At 37.2% G+C, this 21,206-nt stretch overlaps 1 protein-coding gene across 3 annotated transcripts in view; it reads left to right on the top strand.

Moving 5' to 3' along the window:
• GRM7 (glutamate metabotropic receptor 7) overlaps nucleotides 1-21,206 on the top strand; it is an 889,769-nt gene that overhangs the window by 831,477 nt on the left and 37,086 nt on the right. Inside the window, exon 10 of one of the 3 annotated variants that reach the window (XM_025375787.1) lies at nucleotides 3,023-3,114. The exons of 1 other annotated variant lie outside the window; for it this stretch is intronic. In XM_025375787.1, coding sequence (XP_025231572.1) covers nucleotides 3,023-3,093 — 71 coding nt within the window. In that variant the 3' untranslated portion in view covers nucleotides 3,094-3,114. Of the gene's footprint in view, nucleotides 1-3,022; nucleotides 3,115-7,677; nucleotides 8,328-21,206 lie in introns of those variants that run through there. One more of the 3 variants, XM_025375786.1, reaches the window with a different exon arrangement.

Below are 21,206 nucleotides of genomic sequence, written 5' to 3'. Positions count from 1 at the left end.
CTTGAAAAAGTTTCATAGGGTTTTTGTTGTTGCTCTAAGTGTCTACATAGAGCCAAGGTAAACAATACAGAAAAATAAAACGAAATAGAGCCTTTTTCTCACTACCAGTTGGAAAGATTTTTTTAATTGCTTTAGCTCTTTTGTTATTGTGTAGACACACCCTAAAACACCATGAAAACTTAACTAGATATTTGCTAAACCATAGGAGGAGATTCATGTACCTCCAAACATTGGGGTTTCTGATGACCCAGCTCTGAAAGGTCCCAAAAAAGAATCCAAAGAGCTTATCTGCACAAAAGCTGTCCACTAGTACTTTCTGCAGTGATGGTCATGTTTTGTGTGTGTGATGTCTAATAGAGTAAGCAAATATGGCTACTCAACTGAAGAAATACATTTGTTATTTTACTTAGTTTTTAATTAAGTAAACTTTATTTACATTGCATTTAAATTTAAACACACACTTATGGCTGTGGCTACTGTATTGGACAGTGTAGCTCTAGAAATTGACAAGGATTTTATTCTAGGAAACTCAAGTTGAGTCCACATTGGATATAGCTTCCAAAGTTTTAGCGTTGATACTGATCTAGGACAAAGTCAACTCAAAGAAATAAAACATTTGAGATAAGACAAACATACAAACAAATAGTCATTTAAAATGATCTCAAAATGAGCCACTAATAGGGAAAAAGTAACATCATAGACAGCAATGACGTTTGAAAAACCAGTCCCCAGCAAGGCAAAAATACATGTAATAGGAAAAGAACAATAGTGAAAAATTCAATTAATAAAAACAGACATGACTATGCTATGCTAGGTAACATTATAATATTCTGTTTAATGCCAAATATAGCTAAAATTATCTCCAGTATCTTAACTGTCATAACAGAGACAAATGACATTATTTTCTGAATTTAAACTGACTGGTTAAAAACAAACAAAAACAGCTCATGCACTTGAAAAAGGAATTTGTCTCTCCAATAGGCAAATTCTGTACAATTTTTTTCTGAGGGAGGATGTCTGAGAGGAAGTAGAGTTTATACTATGAGCTGCAAAGTAAATAGTGGAACAGAAATGTCCTCTTATTCATTGTTGCTCTAAACACTTAGTCTCGATGTATTTCAATCTTCAGTGTTTTCATTTTTAACAGCTCTGCTCCATCACTGCAGTTTGCCATCTGGTGCATGCATGCTTCTACTCATCCAACTCCACACTGCAACTACATGTCTACATAAAAATGAATTTGCTTGCTGACTTAATATAGGAAGACATTTATACTACCATATTTTTTTCCTGAAGAAATACAATTATCCTGTTAGTTTGCTTCCTTAGCTAACAGTCCAGTGTATGAAAGAAAAACTCCATTATGTGTGGAATAAACGAAAAGTAAATCTCAAAATTTCAATGTATCTGTGCACTGCTGGCATATTAGATATTCAGAGTTGGGCCAATTCTTGCTGGTCTCTGCACTTAGATTGAAAAACAGCAAGCTCAGAGGGCATAGGGCTGTAGCTCAGCTACTTACTAAATTTTATTTATGCAAATAAGACTTCCATTGCTAAAAGTTTAAAAGAACCTGGCCTCATTTGAATAGCTGTATATCTGGCCAAGATGATGCCTTCTCACATTCCTGTCTAAGAAGAAGGGTACCTCACACTGTTTCTCCCACCTGCATCCTGAATTTGGAATGTTTCCCTGCACTTTCTACAGTTCACTTGGCAGATGTATGTTCATGGCAAACTTGTAGATGCCAGATAAACAAGATGCCGTGGTTGTGCTTGGGCTATGGCTTACTGATGGCCACGACGATCCTTTTCAAGTTGGATGGATAATATTAACTAAGAGGCAGCATGGCTTTATTGGGATGGGTGGATAAGAACCACAGCCTTCTTCACCTGGACTGGTATCAACCAGAAGATATTCTGTAAATTGTCTTTGGCTTTCATGCTTTCTTTGGTAAAAGATCACAGTGCATAGTGAAGAGAGGCCTGGCCCTAAGCTACCTTTCTTTTAAGCTACCATCCATTTTCTAAGCTAATGCCCTGCAAGCAGTGCAGAGAAATACTTCAAGGATCTTAGCTAGATACAGAGAGTTTATTCTGGCAGGTCAGCAGCAACTAGAGATGGCAGGCAGGTGGACAGCGAGGGACAACCCTTTTTTTGGATGTGGAGATGTATGACTGATGAACTCACTTTGGGATAGAAAATGGACATAGACTACATAAAAGACTGGTTTAAGCCAATTAACACGTTGTATGATGAAGCACATGTTAGAAGAATAACAATTTGCACCTAAAATACAAAATAAGGTATGGAATTGTATTCTGATGGTGTTTTTCTTGTGCTACCATTTTTGCATCTACAATAAGGAAAATACATAAATAACAACTTGTGCTGTTCTCAACAAAATAAATTTATTACATAAAATAGGACTGTCAACATAAGGCGGTATGTTATTTAAAAAAAAAAGAAAAGAAAGAAAACTCAGGCTGCTGGAAAATGGATGTGGGCACCAAAACTCTACACAAATAATGGTTCCTAGAAAATTCTAGAACACACTTCTGTGCTGTGTTAATTTGTTATGGTTCTTGTTTTGTTTTGCTTCTCCATTTGTTTGGATCCCTAACATTCTCAACATTATGTTACTTGTTTCATCCTCTTGGACTAACCACACAGGCTGGACAGCATGACTGGACTAGGCTGAGAAAAAAGGGCTGGCAAGAAGAAGAAAATAATGCTCTAAGCAGATAGATAAATTATGTTTGGGCTGGTTCCCTCAGCTGTTCCAACTCAAGCAAGTAAAACCCAACTCCCTTAACTCAAGAGGCACCAGTACTCCCATGTTCAGAGGTACCTGAATTGAGGTGACCTGGTCTACCAAAGGCTACTGAACCCACCAAAAGTGTGGGCATAATGTGTATGGTCTCTATCGCAGCCTTTTCCCAAAAGGAAAATAATAATAATAAAACGTAATATCATGTGCACATTTATTTTATACATACCTATATATTTACTTTTCCTGTAGACTGTATACCACCAGTAAGAAAGAGTGTACAAAAGTCTGTTACTTGGTACACTATCCCACCAACAGTATAGCTTTTGACTGCTTTCCAAAAGGTAAGAAAACAATCTAATTCTTATTTATTTATGTGTTCTTGTCTCCAATGAGAATTAGAAATGTTTCCATGGAAACTGTGCATGATTACCTGAAAATATATCTATAGGAAGAAATAAATTTTCAAATATGATCTATTTGATAAGCTTAGTGCCAGCAGCTGCCATTGGTCGTATGCCTGCTTAATTTTCTAAAGAATGTGTTTATGAGTATGTACACATTTGTCTTCCTGAACAGCTAGCCAGTAATTGCAGAGAGCTGTTGCTGGTCATTCTGACACATGCTCTACTTTAAAACTACCAGTGGTGAGAAACTATTTCACAGTATTTCTCAATGTATGATTTCCTACTGTGGGTTTAGAAGGCAATGTGGAAAACCTACAAGGAAAGAAGAGGGATGCTTAGTAAAGGCAAACCTAGTGAAATATTTATTCTGGATTATTTTTACTAAATACTTTCAAAGAAGTGTACACTAAAATGTATCCATTGAAATAGCAACAGATGGCCTTACCATCTTTAACTCAAAATTGTCTTGGTTCCTTCTCTGCAGAAAATAAATGGGTTTACTGGCTGAATTGTCTTGGTTCTTTCTCTGCAGAAAATAATAGATTTACTGGTAGGGATTGATAATATGTTGATGATTTGTGGCTCATAGTTCTGCCTTTGAGAAACACTGAACCAACTTTACTCATCACACAAAAGCAGAGAAAGGGTCAGTGAAAGACCACAAAGATCTAAAGATTAATTTCAATGCTGGTTATACCCAAGAATACCAATAAATGCCAAAGGTGTTCAAATAAATAGATTGGATAAAATGATGATGTATTGTGTGATGTGTGAACCAACCACATGAGTGGGGTGTCATAAGAATAATAATGGATTCACCACAGAGGCTTTTGTATTGCTTTAGGCTCTCACTAAAGAAAATGTACTCTGAAAGAATATTATCATCACCCTGTTTCAGCCTAAGCAACATTACAAGACAGTGGAAAACAACACTTGCTATGGCAAGCATCCTCATCCATGTGGAACAGGGCATTCAAAACTATGGAAAAATATACAGTAGAGAACATGGAATACGTTATTCAAGTCATGTGGTGGCTTTGAGTAAAACATTATCTTTTGAGTTTCTCTGAACCTCCTATTGTACTTATAAAATAGAGAGACCTCTCTCTAGAGAGATCCCAAGAGAGTAAGCAGTGAGGTCATACCACGGGAGGGGGAAAACTATTGCTTAATAATGTAGACTGGTCTTTCTCTTTCCTACATTGATAACATGGGACTTAGATAACTGTTCTGTTTCTTCCCATCTTTGTTTGTGTAATAGAATTCTGAATACGAATAATGTCTTGTGCTCTCTCTCTCTTTTATCCATTTAGTATTGTAAGACAGGATAAGAGTACTTCCAAAGAGTAATGACATTTTCTGTTGACTTTAGACGGATGCCAGCAACTCGGTCTTTAATTTAGGGTATATTGTTCACATAGTTATTTCCTTTTTCCCTATCAACATGATCTGTCCTAGTTTTTAAATAGGGCATTCTTTCCTCCCAGTGAATATGTAACTGTATTCCAGTGAGATTTCAAGTTTTTTGTAGTACAAGTGCTTGTCAAAACACTGGAGCTCATCACTTTAATAGTCTTTTTACATGAGACTGACTAAGAATAAATAAGAAGGAATTTTCCCTGGGTAAAAATGATAGATTTAATCTCAATCCATTAAAAATTCTCTTTTGTTCCTTTCTAAGTTGATGCCTTTGGTTTTAAAGGGAGTCAGATGAAAATATTTTAAGTCAACCTTTTGGTTAAAAAATACTTTTAGGATATACAGGTTAGAAGTAAATTCAAACTTGTAGCAAGAACTGTCTTACTTCAAAGATTCTGATGAGAGAAAGTAGTGAGGTCACATCATGAGAGGGGAATAATTGCTTAATAATGTGGACTGGTCTGTTTCCTATGTCAATATCATAGGGCTTTTATTAGTTTATTATTCTATTTCTTCCCATCTTTGTTTTCACAATGGTATTCCAAATGCAAATAACAATTATATTTGGTCTCCTTTTCTGACCAACTTAAATGTGACTTTAAATATTAAAGATAAACATTTTGTAGAACTGCTTCAAAATAATTGGGGATATAAGTTGGTTTAAGTTACATTAATTCAAAGAACAGGTGATTTACTTTTTCGGGTCAATAATGAGACTAGTAAACTTGGAAGGTCAATGAAAGAAGTCTCTTAATGTTATGTGTTCAAATCCATTTCTAAGTGATTGCTTTCAGGGAGACAAGACAGTAAAAAGAAAATCACAGATTCAAGAGTAAACTTTCACACTACTGTGCTATTAAAACTTAGTGTCAGGCATCATGTCCCAACAAAGCCTAGTAAAAATGTTTACAGCAAATCAAATATTTGCTTATAGGGATTTGAATGAAGTAGGTTCAAATTCAGATGGAACATAACCTAAGCCTGGTTTGAAAATGCATTCCATAACATGCCTCTGTTTAAAAGCACTCTCATGTACGAACACTCTCAGCCAGGCATCTGCAGAATCAATACTTTCTGCATTCTTTACATGAATATTTATAAATTTTAAAACTCTGCAAAGTGTTATCAACCTAATGACATTTATGTCGAAATGCAATTAGGCACAAAATGAAAAGCACAATTAATCTGGCATCATCACCATGGCTGGGTCAGGAAATAAGTTTTGTTAGGAGGTAAATTTTCACACCCTAGGATGATATTTTGATAAAAAAAAAAACTTTGAGAGTATAATTAAGCCTTGCAAGAATGCCAAACACATGAATTATATTATTGACATCCATTATTGAATATTATAAAAATCATATTTGATTTCTTGTAATGAATGGGATTATTTGGCAATTTTAAGCTTTTTGCAACTGTGCAGTGCAAGTTTTCATATCATGTTGGGACTCTCCCTCTTTAACATTCAATGTGATATCTCTGCTGTAACTGGAGACCACCTCCTCTTAAAACTCACTTTGAAACACTATAAATATAGCAAAAAATATATGTTATCTGACCTTTGACACTGAATCACCTTGGGAATAAATGCAGCTATAAATCATTTTGGCATATTTCTCTCTGCCTATGAGGTCTGTGAGACACCATCATTTTTCTCGCCAAGGTTTGATATCTCAGCATATCTTCAAAATCCAATTAATATCTGCCATCTTGGTTCTGCAACTTGACTTCAACTTAAAGAACTGGATGAATGTTTACATGGCTGCTACTTCTCTCATTTCTTGCATAAAGAAATGTACACATCATACCTCAAAGTCACAAAAACTATGTCAAGTTTTACATATATGCATTGCACTGCCCTATCTGGTCAAGATTTTTTACTGAGTATCCTTAAATTGGGTCAATCAAAGAAATATTTGCCAAGCACCTCTCCTCCGGGCCATCCATGAACTGCCTTCAGGGAGCTCAGATCTGATGGAAGACTCAAAGGTAAGTAATAGACTCAAAGGTGACAAGGGCTCTTCCCCAAGGTATATACCAAGTGCCATCAAGCTACAGGTGGAGGCCATCACCCAGGATGTTTTGCTTGAGCTGCTCTTAAAAGATAAAGAGCTCCAGGCAGCCATAAAAGGAAAGGCACTCAAGGTAGGGGAAAGTATACACAAAGAACCTGGAGTACAAGAGAATATGACACGTTCTGGTACTAGAAAGCAGTTCTGTGAGGCTATTGGGTTTTGAGGCAGATAGTTTTAGGGAATGAAATGCAGGAAGCAGCCTGAGGATAGTAATACTGAATATCCTTTGTCTTTGTGTCTTTAAGTACAAGGGCTAGTAAGTACTAGGCTGTGAGAAAATGTGCTTGGAATGAGTGGAGCACAATACCTCCCATACCAAAGGCTCCTACTACCTAGAACTCGGTAGATGCACAGTAAACATTTATAAGTGAATATTTATTAGCAATAATAAATATTATAAAAGCAATAATAAGTCTACAGCCTCAGTAGGTGGAATTATATTCTTCCAGATAAAGCCTCTAAGGTCACAAAGACCACCCTAAAAAGACAATGTACAAACCTGATGTCACAGGTTTCAAAAATATGGTGTAGTTCTAAGGTACCGCTCCTAAAATGGGTGTCAGTGCTACATCTGGGCTTGTGTAATTAATTTCTTTTGTTGTGCTAAACCCATTTATAAACCAACAAAGTTTTATGCCTATATTATTTCACGGACCACAGATATCTATACTTTCAAAGTGCACATGAACTTGAAAGATTCCATTGGACATGGATCCTAAGGATTTGCTTTAAATAGTTACAGATTCTAATTTGGTAAACACAAAAACATAAGCAATCAAATTGGTGGTTTTCTGACTATTGAGTGCATTTCCTTAGAGACTGTCATTCAGGACAGATTTTGCCTTTTATCATGATACCAAATATCATTTGCATTTAAAAAACACTGTGTATCCTAAACCAAGGTCAGTTAATCTCCAAAATCTTTCTTTCCCCCAATTATTGTGAATGAGCATCTTCCCAATATTCAAGAGAGGTGACCCTTGTGACTTGTTTCCATCTACTAAAGATGTATCTCAACTTTGCAGATTTTTTTTTTTTTTTGGCTGTACAGTGGAACTTGGATTACACTTTAAATTAACTTTCTCTAGGAATCAAAGGTAATCATTATTTCTCTCTATGATCTACATGACTATTCTCATTGTTTTTCAAGTTGAAGATTAGTTTTCAATTCCCTTTATATCTCTGCCCTCTTTCATAGTAACCTCTGAGGACCTCAGCTTGCACAAAGAGGATTGAGATAACATTTCCAAAGCTTGTTCTTCCTGAGCTGACCCAACACTTAGAAAAACGTGACATGGATCAGCAACCCCATTTTCTGTAAGTGTTGGTCCAAGTATTGGTTATAACCTTGCATGTGCTATCCTTTTCTCTGGCCAAGAATAAGAAAAACTGGACTGGAAGTCCCACCCTGACTCTGATACTTGGGGTAGCAAAAGCTTCATCACTTAATAGATCTCTGATTGTGGATAAGTTCCAATCCTCAGTTTCCTCTTTAATAAGATGGAAATAAGCTAATCTTGAGGTACCATGGAGGTCGCATGAGATTCTGTATATGAAAGCTCTCTTTTGTAAGGGCTGACTGTGCATATGTCAGGGTACATAAGATAACATTGTTGGTCTCTGCTCATCTGTGTTACTTTATTTTATTTTGTTTATTTATTTGAGATGGAGTCTCACCCTGTCACCCAGCCTGGAGTGCAGTGGCGCAATCTCGGCTCACTGCAATGTCCGCCTCCCAGGTTCAAGTGATTCACCTGCCTCAGTCTCCCAAGTAGCTGGGATTACAGGCATGTACCACCACGCCTGGCTAATTTTTGTATTTTTAGTAGAGAGGGGGTTTCATCATGTTGGTCAGGCTGGTCTCGAACTCCTGACCTTGTGATCCACCCACCTCGGCCTCCCAAAGTGCTGGGATTACAGGTATGAGCCACCTTGCCCGGCCCTATCTTTTATTTTAATTGGCTTTCTTTTTTCTTTTTTGTTTTGGTTACATTTTTGTCTATCATAAACTCTTAGAGTTGGAAGTCATGATATCTAGGATTGCCAATAAAGTCAGGCAAGCTTTTCTCTAGGTACAACAATTTCTATTTTCAAGACAGTTTACTGTGGCCTTTTGATGCATCATTAGTAGTCTTTTGGCTTGGTGAAATTGAGAGAGAAGGCTATCAGTCACTCAGCAAAGCTGCTGTGGGCCAGATAGGCTCATACCACCTGATATATGAACCACTACCTGTGATTTACTTTGACAGGTAGCTCCTGGCCGGCTGGCAAGCTGAAGAGCATTTTAAGTACAAATAATAGTTCTGGGATATGTCTTGAGTGATAGAATAATGACTGAGTGGAACAGATTCCCTTAATTTTAGCTCGTGAAAACACATTTGGTTTCCTTTAGAAGCTAGGATCCTACCAAAAAATCAATTAACAAAACTTCTCAGAGATCTTTCTTGATACTTTGAAGTTTGGCTTTTATTGCACTTATATTAAATATGGGACCACCCTGGAGGGCCAGACTCCTTCATCTCAGTCTTCAAAGGGCCTATCATGATCATTTGCAGCAATTTAATAATATTATGCTGAAATTTTCATAATATTTTCACTATTGCTGCAAAGTTTAGAATGTACCCAACTATCTGTTGAGGCAGGTCTTATTGAAAGTTGTGAAAACTGACGTAGAGCAGTGAATTAACTTCCTAGTAACACACATCAATGAGTGGCAGAGTAGACACCTGTACTCAGATCTTGCGGCCAGAGGTCTTTCTAATGAATTTTTCTGAAATGGAATGGAATAGGGTGAAATGTCTCAGTCTACATTATCTATCTCGCCATCATTTCTTGTTCTCATAAGTTGATTCTAGAGGCCCTCAGTTTGCTAAAAATTAGATAGGTCCTCCAGGGTTTCAAGGAGGGAAACATAATCTGACTTCAGGGCCATTGTGGAGTGAGATGCATCTTACTTTTTTTTTTTTTTTCTTTATGGTATTGCAAAGACCACTGGATATAATTTCACTTCCTCTTGGATTTTTTTTTTTTGATGGTCTAAAAAATTAAACACTGTAGTTCCTGTTACAAAGAACGTGATCTGCTGGAACTGGAAATGTTTAATTCTCAGAATTCATTGAAATCCATTGATGATCATATTTGACATCTACTGGTCATCCTGAGTGAAGTTTAGCCATTCAGAGTTCAAGCCATGGGTCTTCATATACAGATGGTTATAAGCAGACTCACCTCTGCTTAAGGTAATCAAGTTTGGCATGGAAACATGAGCAAAGGTAATTAAACTCAGAAGATTTGCTAGCATTAAAAAATGGCAAATCCCTGGAACAAAAATGTGAAAAGCTAATTCCCCCACCCCTTCATCACCTGCTTTTCTCTCTGCTTTTGCCATCGCAAAGCTCTATAAAGAAACTGGCCACCAGGGTCATTATCAGTCTGAGCTGAAAATTTGATTAAGTTGGCCTCCTAGGGTTAGCATGAAAAATGCTACATTTTTGTTCTTGAAACTTAATTCCTCTTGCCCTCATTTTTGTCATGCTTGCAAATTTCATTTGCATTTAATTTCCCGTGGTCTGCCAAAGTCCAGACTGAGACTTGAGCTGTTGTTTTTATTCAGGTGAGAAATGCAACTGCAATTGACCATCTGCACTGGCATCTAGTCACGTGATTGTCTGAGGCAAGTATCTGTCCTTCTAAGTGTCCTAAGGAAGCTTTGCTACCCAGCCCACCAATGAACTTACTGAATGAAAGAGACCTTATCCTGTTTGCATGAGTTTAGTCATGGGCAGTTCTCATCACATGCCAGCAACATCCTCTTAATATTCCAGCATAATTAAGGAAATTGCACCAGAGATGTCTTGAGATCATGGCCCACTAGAATCTTGTCTAGGAGTTTTATTTAAGGAAGACATCAGTGACATCAAATGAAGAAGAGATCCCTACTGTGATCTATTGTGATCTACTGTGATGCAATACTGAAAAGCCAGTCTCTTCCTGGGTACTGGATTCTCAGTTTATTCTGGGTCAAGTCAGCAGGAAGAGTAGCAGTCATAGGGGGTTCTGACCCATTCCCATTTACAGGAAAAGAAAATCAAGTAAGGTATCAGTAGGTGAAACTTTATCATTAGTGCCAAGCAAGAAAATGCTGATTCTTTAGAAAAGATCATCTCTTTGTGTCTAAATTTCCTTATCTGCAAAATATCAACTCATATGGTAATAGTGAGAAATAAATAAAGGTAAAGGACTTAGATCAGAATTTAGCATAATGGCAATTCAAATGTTAACCATCAGTGTTTTGATGGTGTCATCTCAAATTAACTGGATTTTCTGTTTCTATTTCCTCTAGGAAAGGATTTTGGAGATTCCCATCTGATATTCTTCTATTTGGTCTCTTGTACCCATTGTCTTCCTGTACCACACACATAATAAAGTTTAAGAATGTCAAGCAATCCATCTGCATCTAATTTTTGTTTGGAATAACCTGCAGGATTTTCTAATACATCTTGAAATATCAATACATCTCCAGTCTTGTCTTCAACCTATTTAGTATTGATCATTTTTGGAGCAATGGTGCCTTAAAGTCAAAATTTTGCTGTATTGTCAAATGAGCTATCTGGGAAATCACATTTAAACACACTTAGTTTTCATTTAATTTCATAACACAACACATATTTCCTAACTCTAGGCATAAATACATTCAACATTTTCACCATCATGGTTTAAAAATTAGTACCTGTTAGTACTCAGATATTTAAGGAAACGCCAATGACCAATTTTTTAAAATCCTTTGTATGGCAGAAAATTTGCCAAAAGCAAACCTTCTGAAGTACATTTCAGTTTATACTTCAGTCTAATTTAAATCATTTGTTCCCCTAACCTTGTGGGCATCAAAAGGTCACCTGTATTTAACAAGCTTCTCAGTGATTCTGATGCACATCCAGGTTTGGGAAACAGTTTTATTTTGTAAATTGTCCTTGATAAGAAACACATGCAGTATGGCATTGATGTGATGGTGATCACTTACAGAGCAAAGTGTTTTTCATGGTATTAAAATGATTGATTTTTGAAAAGTTATTTGGGTTTATTGCACAAGTGGGATCTACCATATACCCAAGAAGTCACCCCTCTGTAGGCTAGTACTGTGAGAAGCTATGTCAAGGTCCTCTCTCAAGAGACTCTCCAATCTGGTGTTGCAGACTAAATAAAACTAAAGTTAATTGCTGAGCTCTGTTACTGGAGCACAAAAACATAGCATCACCTTTGTTTAAAGCTGAATCACCATGACAACACTCAATAAGGAGCTGGGTCAACATTCCTTTTTTCTGCACTCAGTCGGCCACAAGGCCTGGCCTTTTGTAGGCAAAGTGTGTTGATACGTCTTATGCAATCATTTCAAGGCACTTAGCCAAGGAAGTCTACATATTTTTTTTTTAGCCCTGAAGTCCTCAAAGAGAATATGATTTTTAAATCTTCATTTATGCTTTCTATGCTTTTCTGCACAATCAGATAGTGAAAATGAGCAGGATAGTCTTCAATAACTATTGCTGTTAATAAATCAACCATGATTTTATGGAGAAGCAGTCTAGTGCCCAGGTTAAGACTGAAGATGCGGGAGCCCATATACCTGGATTCTAAATCCAACTTTGTCATTCTCCAGATTGTGATGTGGCCATGTTGCCTACTCTGCGCATCAGTTTTCTCATCTGTAAAATTGGTATAATCTTAGTAACTACCACATGGGGCAGTTATTAGGATTAAATTAGTTAATATATATGACATGATGCTTAAAACAGTGATTGGCATGTAATAGAATGCTAAATAATTTGTTGTTACTCCTTAATGACTATCACCAACTGAAGTATAGTTGTCAATCCATACAGTAGCCACTGGATACTTGTGGCTACTTAAATTAATTAGAATTAAATAATCTTGCACAAGTCACATTTCAGGTTCTTAACATGCACATATAGCTAGCAGCTCCCATATTGGACTACAAAGTTAGAGAACATTTCCGTTATCACAAAAATTAAATAGCACTGAGCCACAACTTAGAGAAGGTAAAAAGAGGGATAAGAATGTCCTTTATAAAAGAGTTCCTGTTGTTCTTAATACTCTCCATTGCTTATAAGAATTATCTATACATCTCTCAAGAGTGTTTGGACCCATTTCTTTTGTAGCTTCTAGTAAAAAGCCATTTACATTGTAGAGTGTACAGTATATACTGTGAGTTAACAAAAATAGTTTATCAGAAATGATGTTCTCTTAGTTGAGAAGGTTTCCCCAATTCCTTTCACAAGCTATTTATAATGCTTTTCTATTCATTCATTCTATAGTTGAACCTAGTTCTTGAAAAGGAGGCAAGATGGCAAGTTTGTTTGTGGTCAGTACGTAGAGAATGACTACAGTAAGGCTTTGTATGTAAGGGAGAATGGTTTTCTTAGTCACCACCCGAATGGAAGTAATGTGCATATTCACTCATCATGCCATGTTTCCTCAGTAACAGAAAAGCCAAATTAAATATTCCAGGATATGAACAGAGGCTTCACCCAACCTTAAACAGAATATTTCCAAGCACTTTTCACTTGGATTGGCCAACTTTGAGATTCTGGTGTCAGCTGGAAAATTCTCTTTTTCTAAAAAGTCAAAATTGACGTGTCTTATTTTTTTCTGTGCATGGTTAGCCCTTGGCAACATTGTCTGGCAGTTGCTTTGTAAATGTTTCAGAAGGAAAAAACAATACAGGCAAGGGACTGAAGATGGCTATTTTTCAGCTATCAGAAGTTTTATGTGAATCATGAATAGTTAATAATATTTTACATTAGCTAGAGGAGTTTCTGCTATCAGTTTATATGTTGGGAGAGCTTTTATTTAAAACTAGCATGGAAAGCTAGTAAGAAGAGCCAGTAAAAGATATTTAATCCCAGTTCCAGGCCAGTTCTATCAATCGGGTTGAGTACAGCTAAAGATAAACCTCCTTCAGTATCTCAGGTGCTCACTCCAGACAGAACTCAAGCTGTTAAATGGCCAGATAAGGGATTGAGAAAGAAAGAACCATGTCGTTCTTTCCATGAACTTGCATACAAGCTATACATTTAAATAAATATTGACTTCTCAATCTCCTCAATAAAACAGCATCAATGAATTTGTGTCCAGAAGGACAAAATAGGCAAAAAAGAAAACTATACCTAATTTTTAAAAATTACATCATCATCAATTAACTATTGTATTCAACTTGCCCTTGTGTAACATTTTGTAGTTTTGTTTTATTATGTGCTTGCAAATTCAGCATCTTATTTTATCTTCAGGGTATCTCACTGAGGTAGGTGTCATTATCCTCATTCATAGAAGCATAAAGTAAGGCTCAGAGAGGTGAAGAAAATGATCCAAGGTATTAGTGACAGAAGTTTTAGAACCCATTCTGATCCCTTTGTGCATCAGCATTTCTTCATTAAAGAGCTGTAATATTTTTGAACTGAAAAAATTAATTTTAAGCCAAGGAGAGAACAACAAATGTTATCTCATGATAGAAGATTCAGATTTACAATGCAGGATACAAATTTATTTTGGTTTCTTCTACTCATAGATGATCAGCAGCAGCGAGGAGCCACTTGTTGCCTTATCTAGCTCAGGCCAGAATGAAGAATCAAGATAGGCAGCTTTAAAAGAGGAGTGAATTATTAACTCCCCATAGCACTTCATGGTGTATGTCTCCCCAAAGCCAGAAGGCTGGCATAGCTGAAGATGAGTGTCTGTCTTGTGTCTGAGGGAGGAAACAGCATTACACTCTGCACTGTCACTCAGCTTTCGGCTTTCAGTGCCAACTGTTAAGGAGGTTCCACCATTACTGTAGGAGTTATAAAGAAATTGCAAATGTCCAATTAAAACCAGGCTTGTTGTGTTCGAACAAATAGCCCTGTGAGGCTTACTAAACAGGTTATATTAAGTCTGAAAAGAAAGAAAAGTTTGCTATTAATTTACGGAGTGGTTACTCTTGTTAGGGACTCTGCATGGAAGGCCAAGATAGAACAAGCTGCAGCTCCTCCAAGAGTTTGCAATTAAAAGCAGAAGGGAGAACAAATTACTCCTTGCCAGGTACTATACATTGACTTATACTAGAGGTATGTAAAGAGGACTGAAGGGGGCCATTTGCAAGGGGAAAGTCTAACTATGGCTTAAAGCACGAGGCAATATGGGAGAGGGTGTTCTGGGCAGAGGGATCATCCTAAATAAAGTCCAAATGCATTAAGTGGCAGCAGTAGTGGCAGCCATGCTGTGTGGCACATATTGGGTTCTTCCCATGCACCAGCCACTATTCTGTGTACTTAATATGTATTAACTCATTTAATTACACAACTGTATGTGATAGACATCATTAGGCTACTTTTACAGATAAGGAAACTGAGGTACAGAGATTTTAAATAATTTTCTCCAAGTCACACAGCTGATAACTAGAGGATCTTGGAGATAAGCCCAGGCCATCTGGGCCCAGAAATCATGCTCTAAACAATGGACTACTTCCCAGTGGTAGGTAAATACATGGTGTGTTTGTGGAAGGTCTGTTTTCCAGTATAGCTAAACCACAGGCCTTTTCAACCATGGCACTACTGACATGTGGGCCTGGACAATTCTTGTTGCAGTGGGCTGTCCACTGCATCGTAGGATGTTTAGCAACATCTTTGACTTCCATCCCAATGTTGAGCATCAAAGACATCTCCAGAAATTGCCTATGTTTTCTGAGGGCACAATTACTCCCAGTTAAGTACCACTGGGCTCCTATATGATGGGTAAGCCTGGAGAAGAGCAGAAGAAAACAATTAGAACTCAGCCGTGAATATTCCCAAATTCTCTTCTGAAGGCTATGGGAATGTACTCTATATAGAGAAAAATGTCAACGGGTTACAACTGAGGAGTAGCAGAAAAGATAATATGCAGAAGCACTAGGGCAGGAAGTATTGTCAGAGACTACACACTTTTGAGATCTTAGCTTAGGAGCAGGATTATCTGCAGACTTTATAGAAATCTATGCTCAAAAATTCCAAAGCTACAGATGGCAAAGGGTAATCTCTCAGAACAGTGCAAAAGTTCAGGCAACCACTTCACCTTAGTAGTCCCTGGGTTACAGTCAATCCTGACCTGAAAGCTCAAAACTCCAAGTTTGATTTCAGGTAAGGAAGATTCTACATCTATGGAAAAACTGACCACCTAGTTTTCTGAAAAAGCTCTATCATCAGACCCCAGGTCACCGTGTAAATGTGAACATAATTACATAAACTTTAGAGAGGACATCTCTACAGGAATATTTACTAGACAGTTGGTGACAATGGGAAAAAATAGAAGTATTCTTCCTTCAACTCTCTACATACACATTTCAAACCAAGGGGATATGTATTTAGAGTAGCTCTTAGGAAAGGAAAAGCCTATGTACTTTCTAAATTCTATAACAAACAAGTTACTTTTATCAATTTTTTAAATTTGAAAATGTATGGTTCAAATGGATCTAATTTGAACTGTACCTCTGTTGGTGAGTAGACAACACTGAACTAATCATGACATTCATCCATTTTCAAAAATTAGTATGTTTTTTTTTTTCTTTTCTACTACTTACTTTGGCTCCTAATGTTTTTTTCTTTATCAACTCATCGGGAAGGATTACAAAGAATTATTTTCTTAGCCCTCTTTATAAGACTGCTATGAGCATTTTGAATCTAGTGCAGTTCCAAGCTTCTAGCTAACTTTATAGTTTTGAAGATAGATTTTTTTTCTTAAAAAAAAAGTAACTTGATTGCCTGAGAAAAGTTTTCTGATCCCAGAGGAAGCAAGTGACGCATCTTTGACTGGAGAGCCAGTCTAGGGTCAGAGTTATAGGCTTTGGAGTTGGACCTGGCATAAGTCTGAAACAAACATCTTCCCATCTAAACTGCCTCATCTGTCAACACAGGGATACAGGACCCTCTGTAAGCAAGTTATTTCAAGACTGGGTGAGATGGCACAAGCTAAAGTCCTGGGATGTGATCTGATACATAGCTGATACTCAGAAATTGGCATCCCTTCTCAACTAGCATTTAGCAGAATCATCTAGGACTTTTAGGAGATCAGGTCTCCTTTGGAACCTCTTAGAAATTTCTTCTGTGTTCAGATAAGACAACAACCTGCTTTCAACAAGGGCACATCCCTGCGACTCTGGATGTCCCTGAACTAAAGGCAGAAACCTGCCTTCCTCTCCCAACAACACATCTCTCTGGTTTCAGTGACAGCCAGAAGGACTGTGGAAACTGGAATTGTAGGATTCAAGCATCTCAACATCAGCAGTTCTCCTGGGAACACCACCAAGCTCTCAGCTTGCGTTGTAGTAAAGACAATACATAACAGAAAATTGTCTTCAACAGCTTTGTTTAAAAAAAGATACTCAAATAGAATGCCTCAGTCTAGATCAGTCATTCTGCTAAGGATTTGAAATCTCAAACAGCTGGAGGTTTTTTCAAACTTGACAGTTTGTCTTTGAAGGAGATTGCTAAGCTTTTAGATTCTTCATAAATAGTAAATAGATTTAGTCATAAATATCCTGTAATATGTGCTTTGTTCCTTTTATTCAGAAGCAAGTTGTAATTTCTGATTAAACACGATAAATCATTATACAACAGCCATTGTATGGGGATAACAGCCACCAGGAAATGCAGTTTCTGCACTGATGAAAGGCATTTAAAGACATGAAACCCCAAACATCTGCCACACATTGTTAGGAAAATAAAGGACACTTACAAGTATCTTGCAGCATTTTAAGGACAGCCAGCAGCTGGCAGGAATGTATATAGTTTTAAGAGGTGATCAGTTCTCATCTCACAAGTCATTCTTTCCTTCCCTTCATAAGTGAAAAGCTTTCTTTTTCAAGATAGTTAACAGAAAGCAAGCATCCAGAAAGTGGAAACAATAAGATCTCATGAGGGCAGTGAAAAATGAAGCCCTTTTCCCCCTTTCCCCCAGGGAACAGATGCATGAAATTGTTTAGAATATTTGGAGACTGCCGATAAAAGATGTGGAATTGGCACCGCCAGCATCCTGAGACATGCTTGGGATTGGGCATGAGTGAGAAGCTTTGGCATAACAATAGAGGGGACCTTGTTGGCATGCTGCCCAGTCTTCTCCAAAGATGCTTTTCTTTCCCAATGCCATTAATTCTCCTTGGCCACTGGAGGCCTCGTTTTGGAAGCTCATACAGAAGATACCAGTGGTTGCCTTTATTTCGAGTCATTCCTTCAGGCCTCAGTAAGAATTGAAGGAGGGTAGTTAAACTGGTGGTAGGATGGTAGGAGCTTTACTCAGAAAACTCCCTGTGGATGGTCAGTTCACAGGGATTCCTAATAGAAGATATTCTTCACTAGAGGTATTTGGAAACTGAACACTAAGTTGAACAGAACACAGTATTCTTCGTGCATTGAAGGCCTGCTAATCACTAATGATCTTCAATGAGACATTTTTAGACACTAAGCTCTATGACAGTGGGAACCGTTTTTTCCTCTTTGCCATTGCATCTTCGTCACCAAGCCTATGGTAGATGGGCAAACCATTTTTTACACTATCATATAAAAGACAATGGAGTTTCAATGCATGCATTTTCAGATAACATGCATTGGACCACATGAAGTCTATATAGAAGAAAAGGGAGGGAGCAGGGAAGGATGTAAAGAAAATAATTCTTCTTCCTACTTTCCTTGTTCAAACTAGAGGCAGGCCTCCACTTCAAAAGGAAGAATGAAGCCTCAACAAAACTGCAAAGAGAAACTGAGTAAATAATTGTGGGCTCTTCAGCTACTGAAGTCTCAGGCCTTAGTGATTAATGAATAATTTAAGGCAATACTCCTCAAATTTTAATGTCCATACCATCACCCAAGAATCTTGTTAAACTGTGGGTGTAGATTCAATAAGTTATGGAGACTGCACATTTTTCACAGTCTCCTGGGTGATGCCCATGCTGCTGGTCTTTGGAGCACAGTCTGGATAATGTAGATTTAAAGGATTCTGAAAGAAAATTTTGACGATGTACAACCTTTGCCATGCATGCTGATTTAAAAACCTAACCCCTATGGCAGATGTGAGTCCACTAGTCATAAGCATTTTAATCTGGCTTCAAAGAGTCATTATATAACTACACTAAAATTTAAATATGAAAACTTGGTGCAATTCAATTGGCTATTGTTATCTAAAGGTGTTTCTGTCTTAGGAAACAAAATATACTGCAAGTTATAATTTCACTTAAAAGATGCTTTAAGTTATTCTTATTAGTACAATGATTTAAAACACTTAAAGTATTACAAGCATAAATAATAAAATATTCAAAGTCCATTTGCACTGTCATATATACTGATCTTAATTGCAGGCTACAGATTTTCATCTAATTGCTAACAGTAAGTCGGCTCTTGAATAATTAGGAAGAGGATGGGATGCAACTTATTGGAACAGTCTCAGAGTACAAAAACACTTTTTTCAAATGTCACTGTGACATTTTAAAAAATACACTGAAATACAGAAGAGAAAGACAGTCATAACAAAAACTAATGAAAAAATTAATCCAACATTAGGATCTAGTAGCAAGACAATCACTAGCTAAAATATGGATATTCTCTCTCTGTGGTTCTCAGTACTGACTGCTCATTTGAATCACTTGGACACCTCTTAACATACACCCATGCCTGGGCTCTGTCACCCAGGATTCTATGTAATGGGTTTAGGGTAAGTTTCCACACAGCTATAAGTTTAAATATCTCCCCAAGTGAATCTAATGTCAGCTAGAACTAAGAAGCATTGCTCCAATGTAGCATTGCTCTAATGTTCTCAACTCTGATCTTAGGACCAGAAGTCTTGGCAATGTCTGGAAACTTATTAATAATGCAAATTTTGGGGCCCCACTCCAGACCTAGTGAATCAGAAACTCTGGGGATGAGATCCATTAATGTGTTGTTTTAACAACCCCCCCCCCCCAGGTAAGTCCAATGCATGCTACTGTAAGTTCTTTCTTAAGAAAGACAAGGGTCCTCATCAACATTCTTACTAAAAAATTCTTATGAGGGTTCATTGAAAGATTTCACATTAAGACTTTTTTTTTTTTAATCTGGTGGATGGCTGTGGTGTTTATTCTAGACATGGCTCTGCCACTTCCAATCTGGGAGTTTCAGCTACACAGGGGATCTTAGGGTTATTAAAGATTTTATTGTAATTGTGTCAGTCTAAAACTGTGATCTTCCATAATATGCTTGAATACTTCTAGTGATAGGGAACCTACTACCACTGGGCCCATCTGGCCCAGTCCTTCCCATTTGCTTACTAGGTATAGGTGCTATACTAAGCATTTTACAAAGATAATTCATCCATGCTTGACAATTACCCTTGAGCTAGTTGTTATAATATACATTTGGCACCTGCAGAAATGGAGGCTTAGAGAAGTTGTATGAGTTACTAAGGTCACATGGATTTCACAAAGCTTGCACCAAGTTCTGTATCTTGAGGCCACATACAAAATGCATTTTCAAAAATGATTACCTATAAGCAGTTGTCAAAATGAAACTGTCCCTTCATACTATCTGGTCTCCAAAATAAGAAGCCCTTGTTCCTTGCAGCCAATTTCTAAACTCATCCATCATTTCTGCTGAGTTCTATTGACCAGCACACAAAACAGACTTAATAGATTGTCCATTCTACGCATCTATTTAAACAGTGATTTTTCATGTCTTAGTGCATATAAAACATGATAACGTTGGTAAAGCACACTGGGTAAACTGAAGAGGATTTGGGGAAATGTATGTAAAGCTTGCTGAAAAAAAATCACTTGTTTTTTAAGTATGATTACTAAATCCAAAAGTTTTAAAGAAGAGGTTGAACGTTTATTTTGTATCAAACTTCAAAACCTAATATTTTCAACGTTTTAAAAGAAAACTCAGGATTGCTTTCATGAACAGCTATTTCACATCAATTTATATGCATAAAAGAGTTATAAAAAATGTCCTGGTCAAGACTTTTTGATGATACTCTCTTCAAATTCTTTATGGAGAACATAAATGAAAAACATTGAGTGAATGATAAAAAGTTTGAGAGTAAGGCCGGGCGCGGTGGCTCAAGCCTGTAATCCCAGCACTTTGGGAGGCCGAGACGGGCGGATCACGAGGTCAGGAGATCGAGACCATCCTGGCTAACAAGGTGAAACCCCATCTCAACTGAAAAATACAAAAAATAACTAGCCGGGCGAGGTGGCGGGCGCCTGTAGTCCCAGCTACTCGGGAGGCTGAGGCAGGAGAATGGCGTAAACCCGGGAGGCGGAGCTTGCAGTGAGCTGAGATCCGGCCACTGCATCCCAGCCTGGGCAAAAAAAAGAAACTAAAAAAAAAAAAAAAAAAAAAAAAAAAAAAGTTTGAGAGTATTTTTTTCTACAATTCAGAAATGTGTAACAGTTGAATTTATATTTGGACAATCCAATAGCTTCTCTTTTACTGAAAAAATGTTATATCAAAATGTCTTTTGATAATATGAATTAATTTTGAATCCTATCCA

Source organism: Theropithecus gelada, chromosome 2 (genome assembly GCF_003255815.1).
Source record: "Theropithecus gelada isolate Dixy chromosome 2, Tgel_1.0, whole genome shotgun sequence".
Taxonomy (NCBI): Eukaryota; Metazoa; Chordata; class Mammalia; order Primates; family Cercopithecidae; genus Theropithecus; species Theropithecus gelada.
The sequence above is the reverse complement of the archived record's forward strand: the minus strand, read 5'-3'. Positions and strand labels throughout refer to the sequence as shown.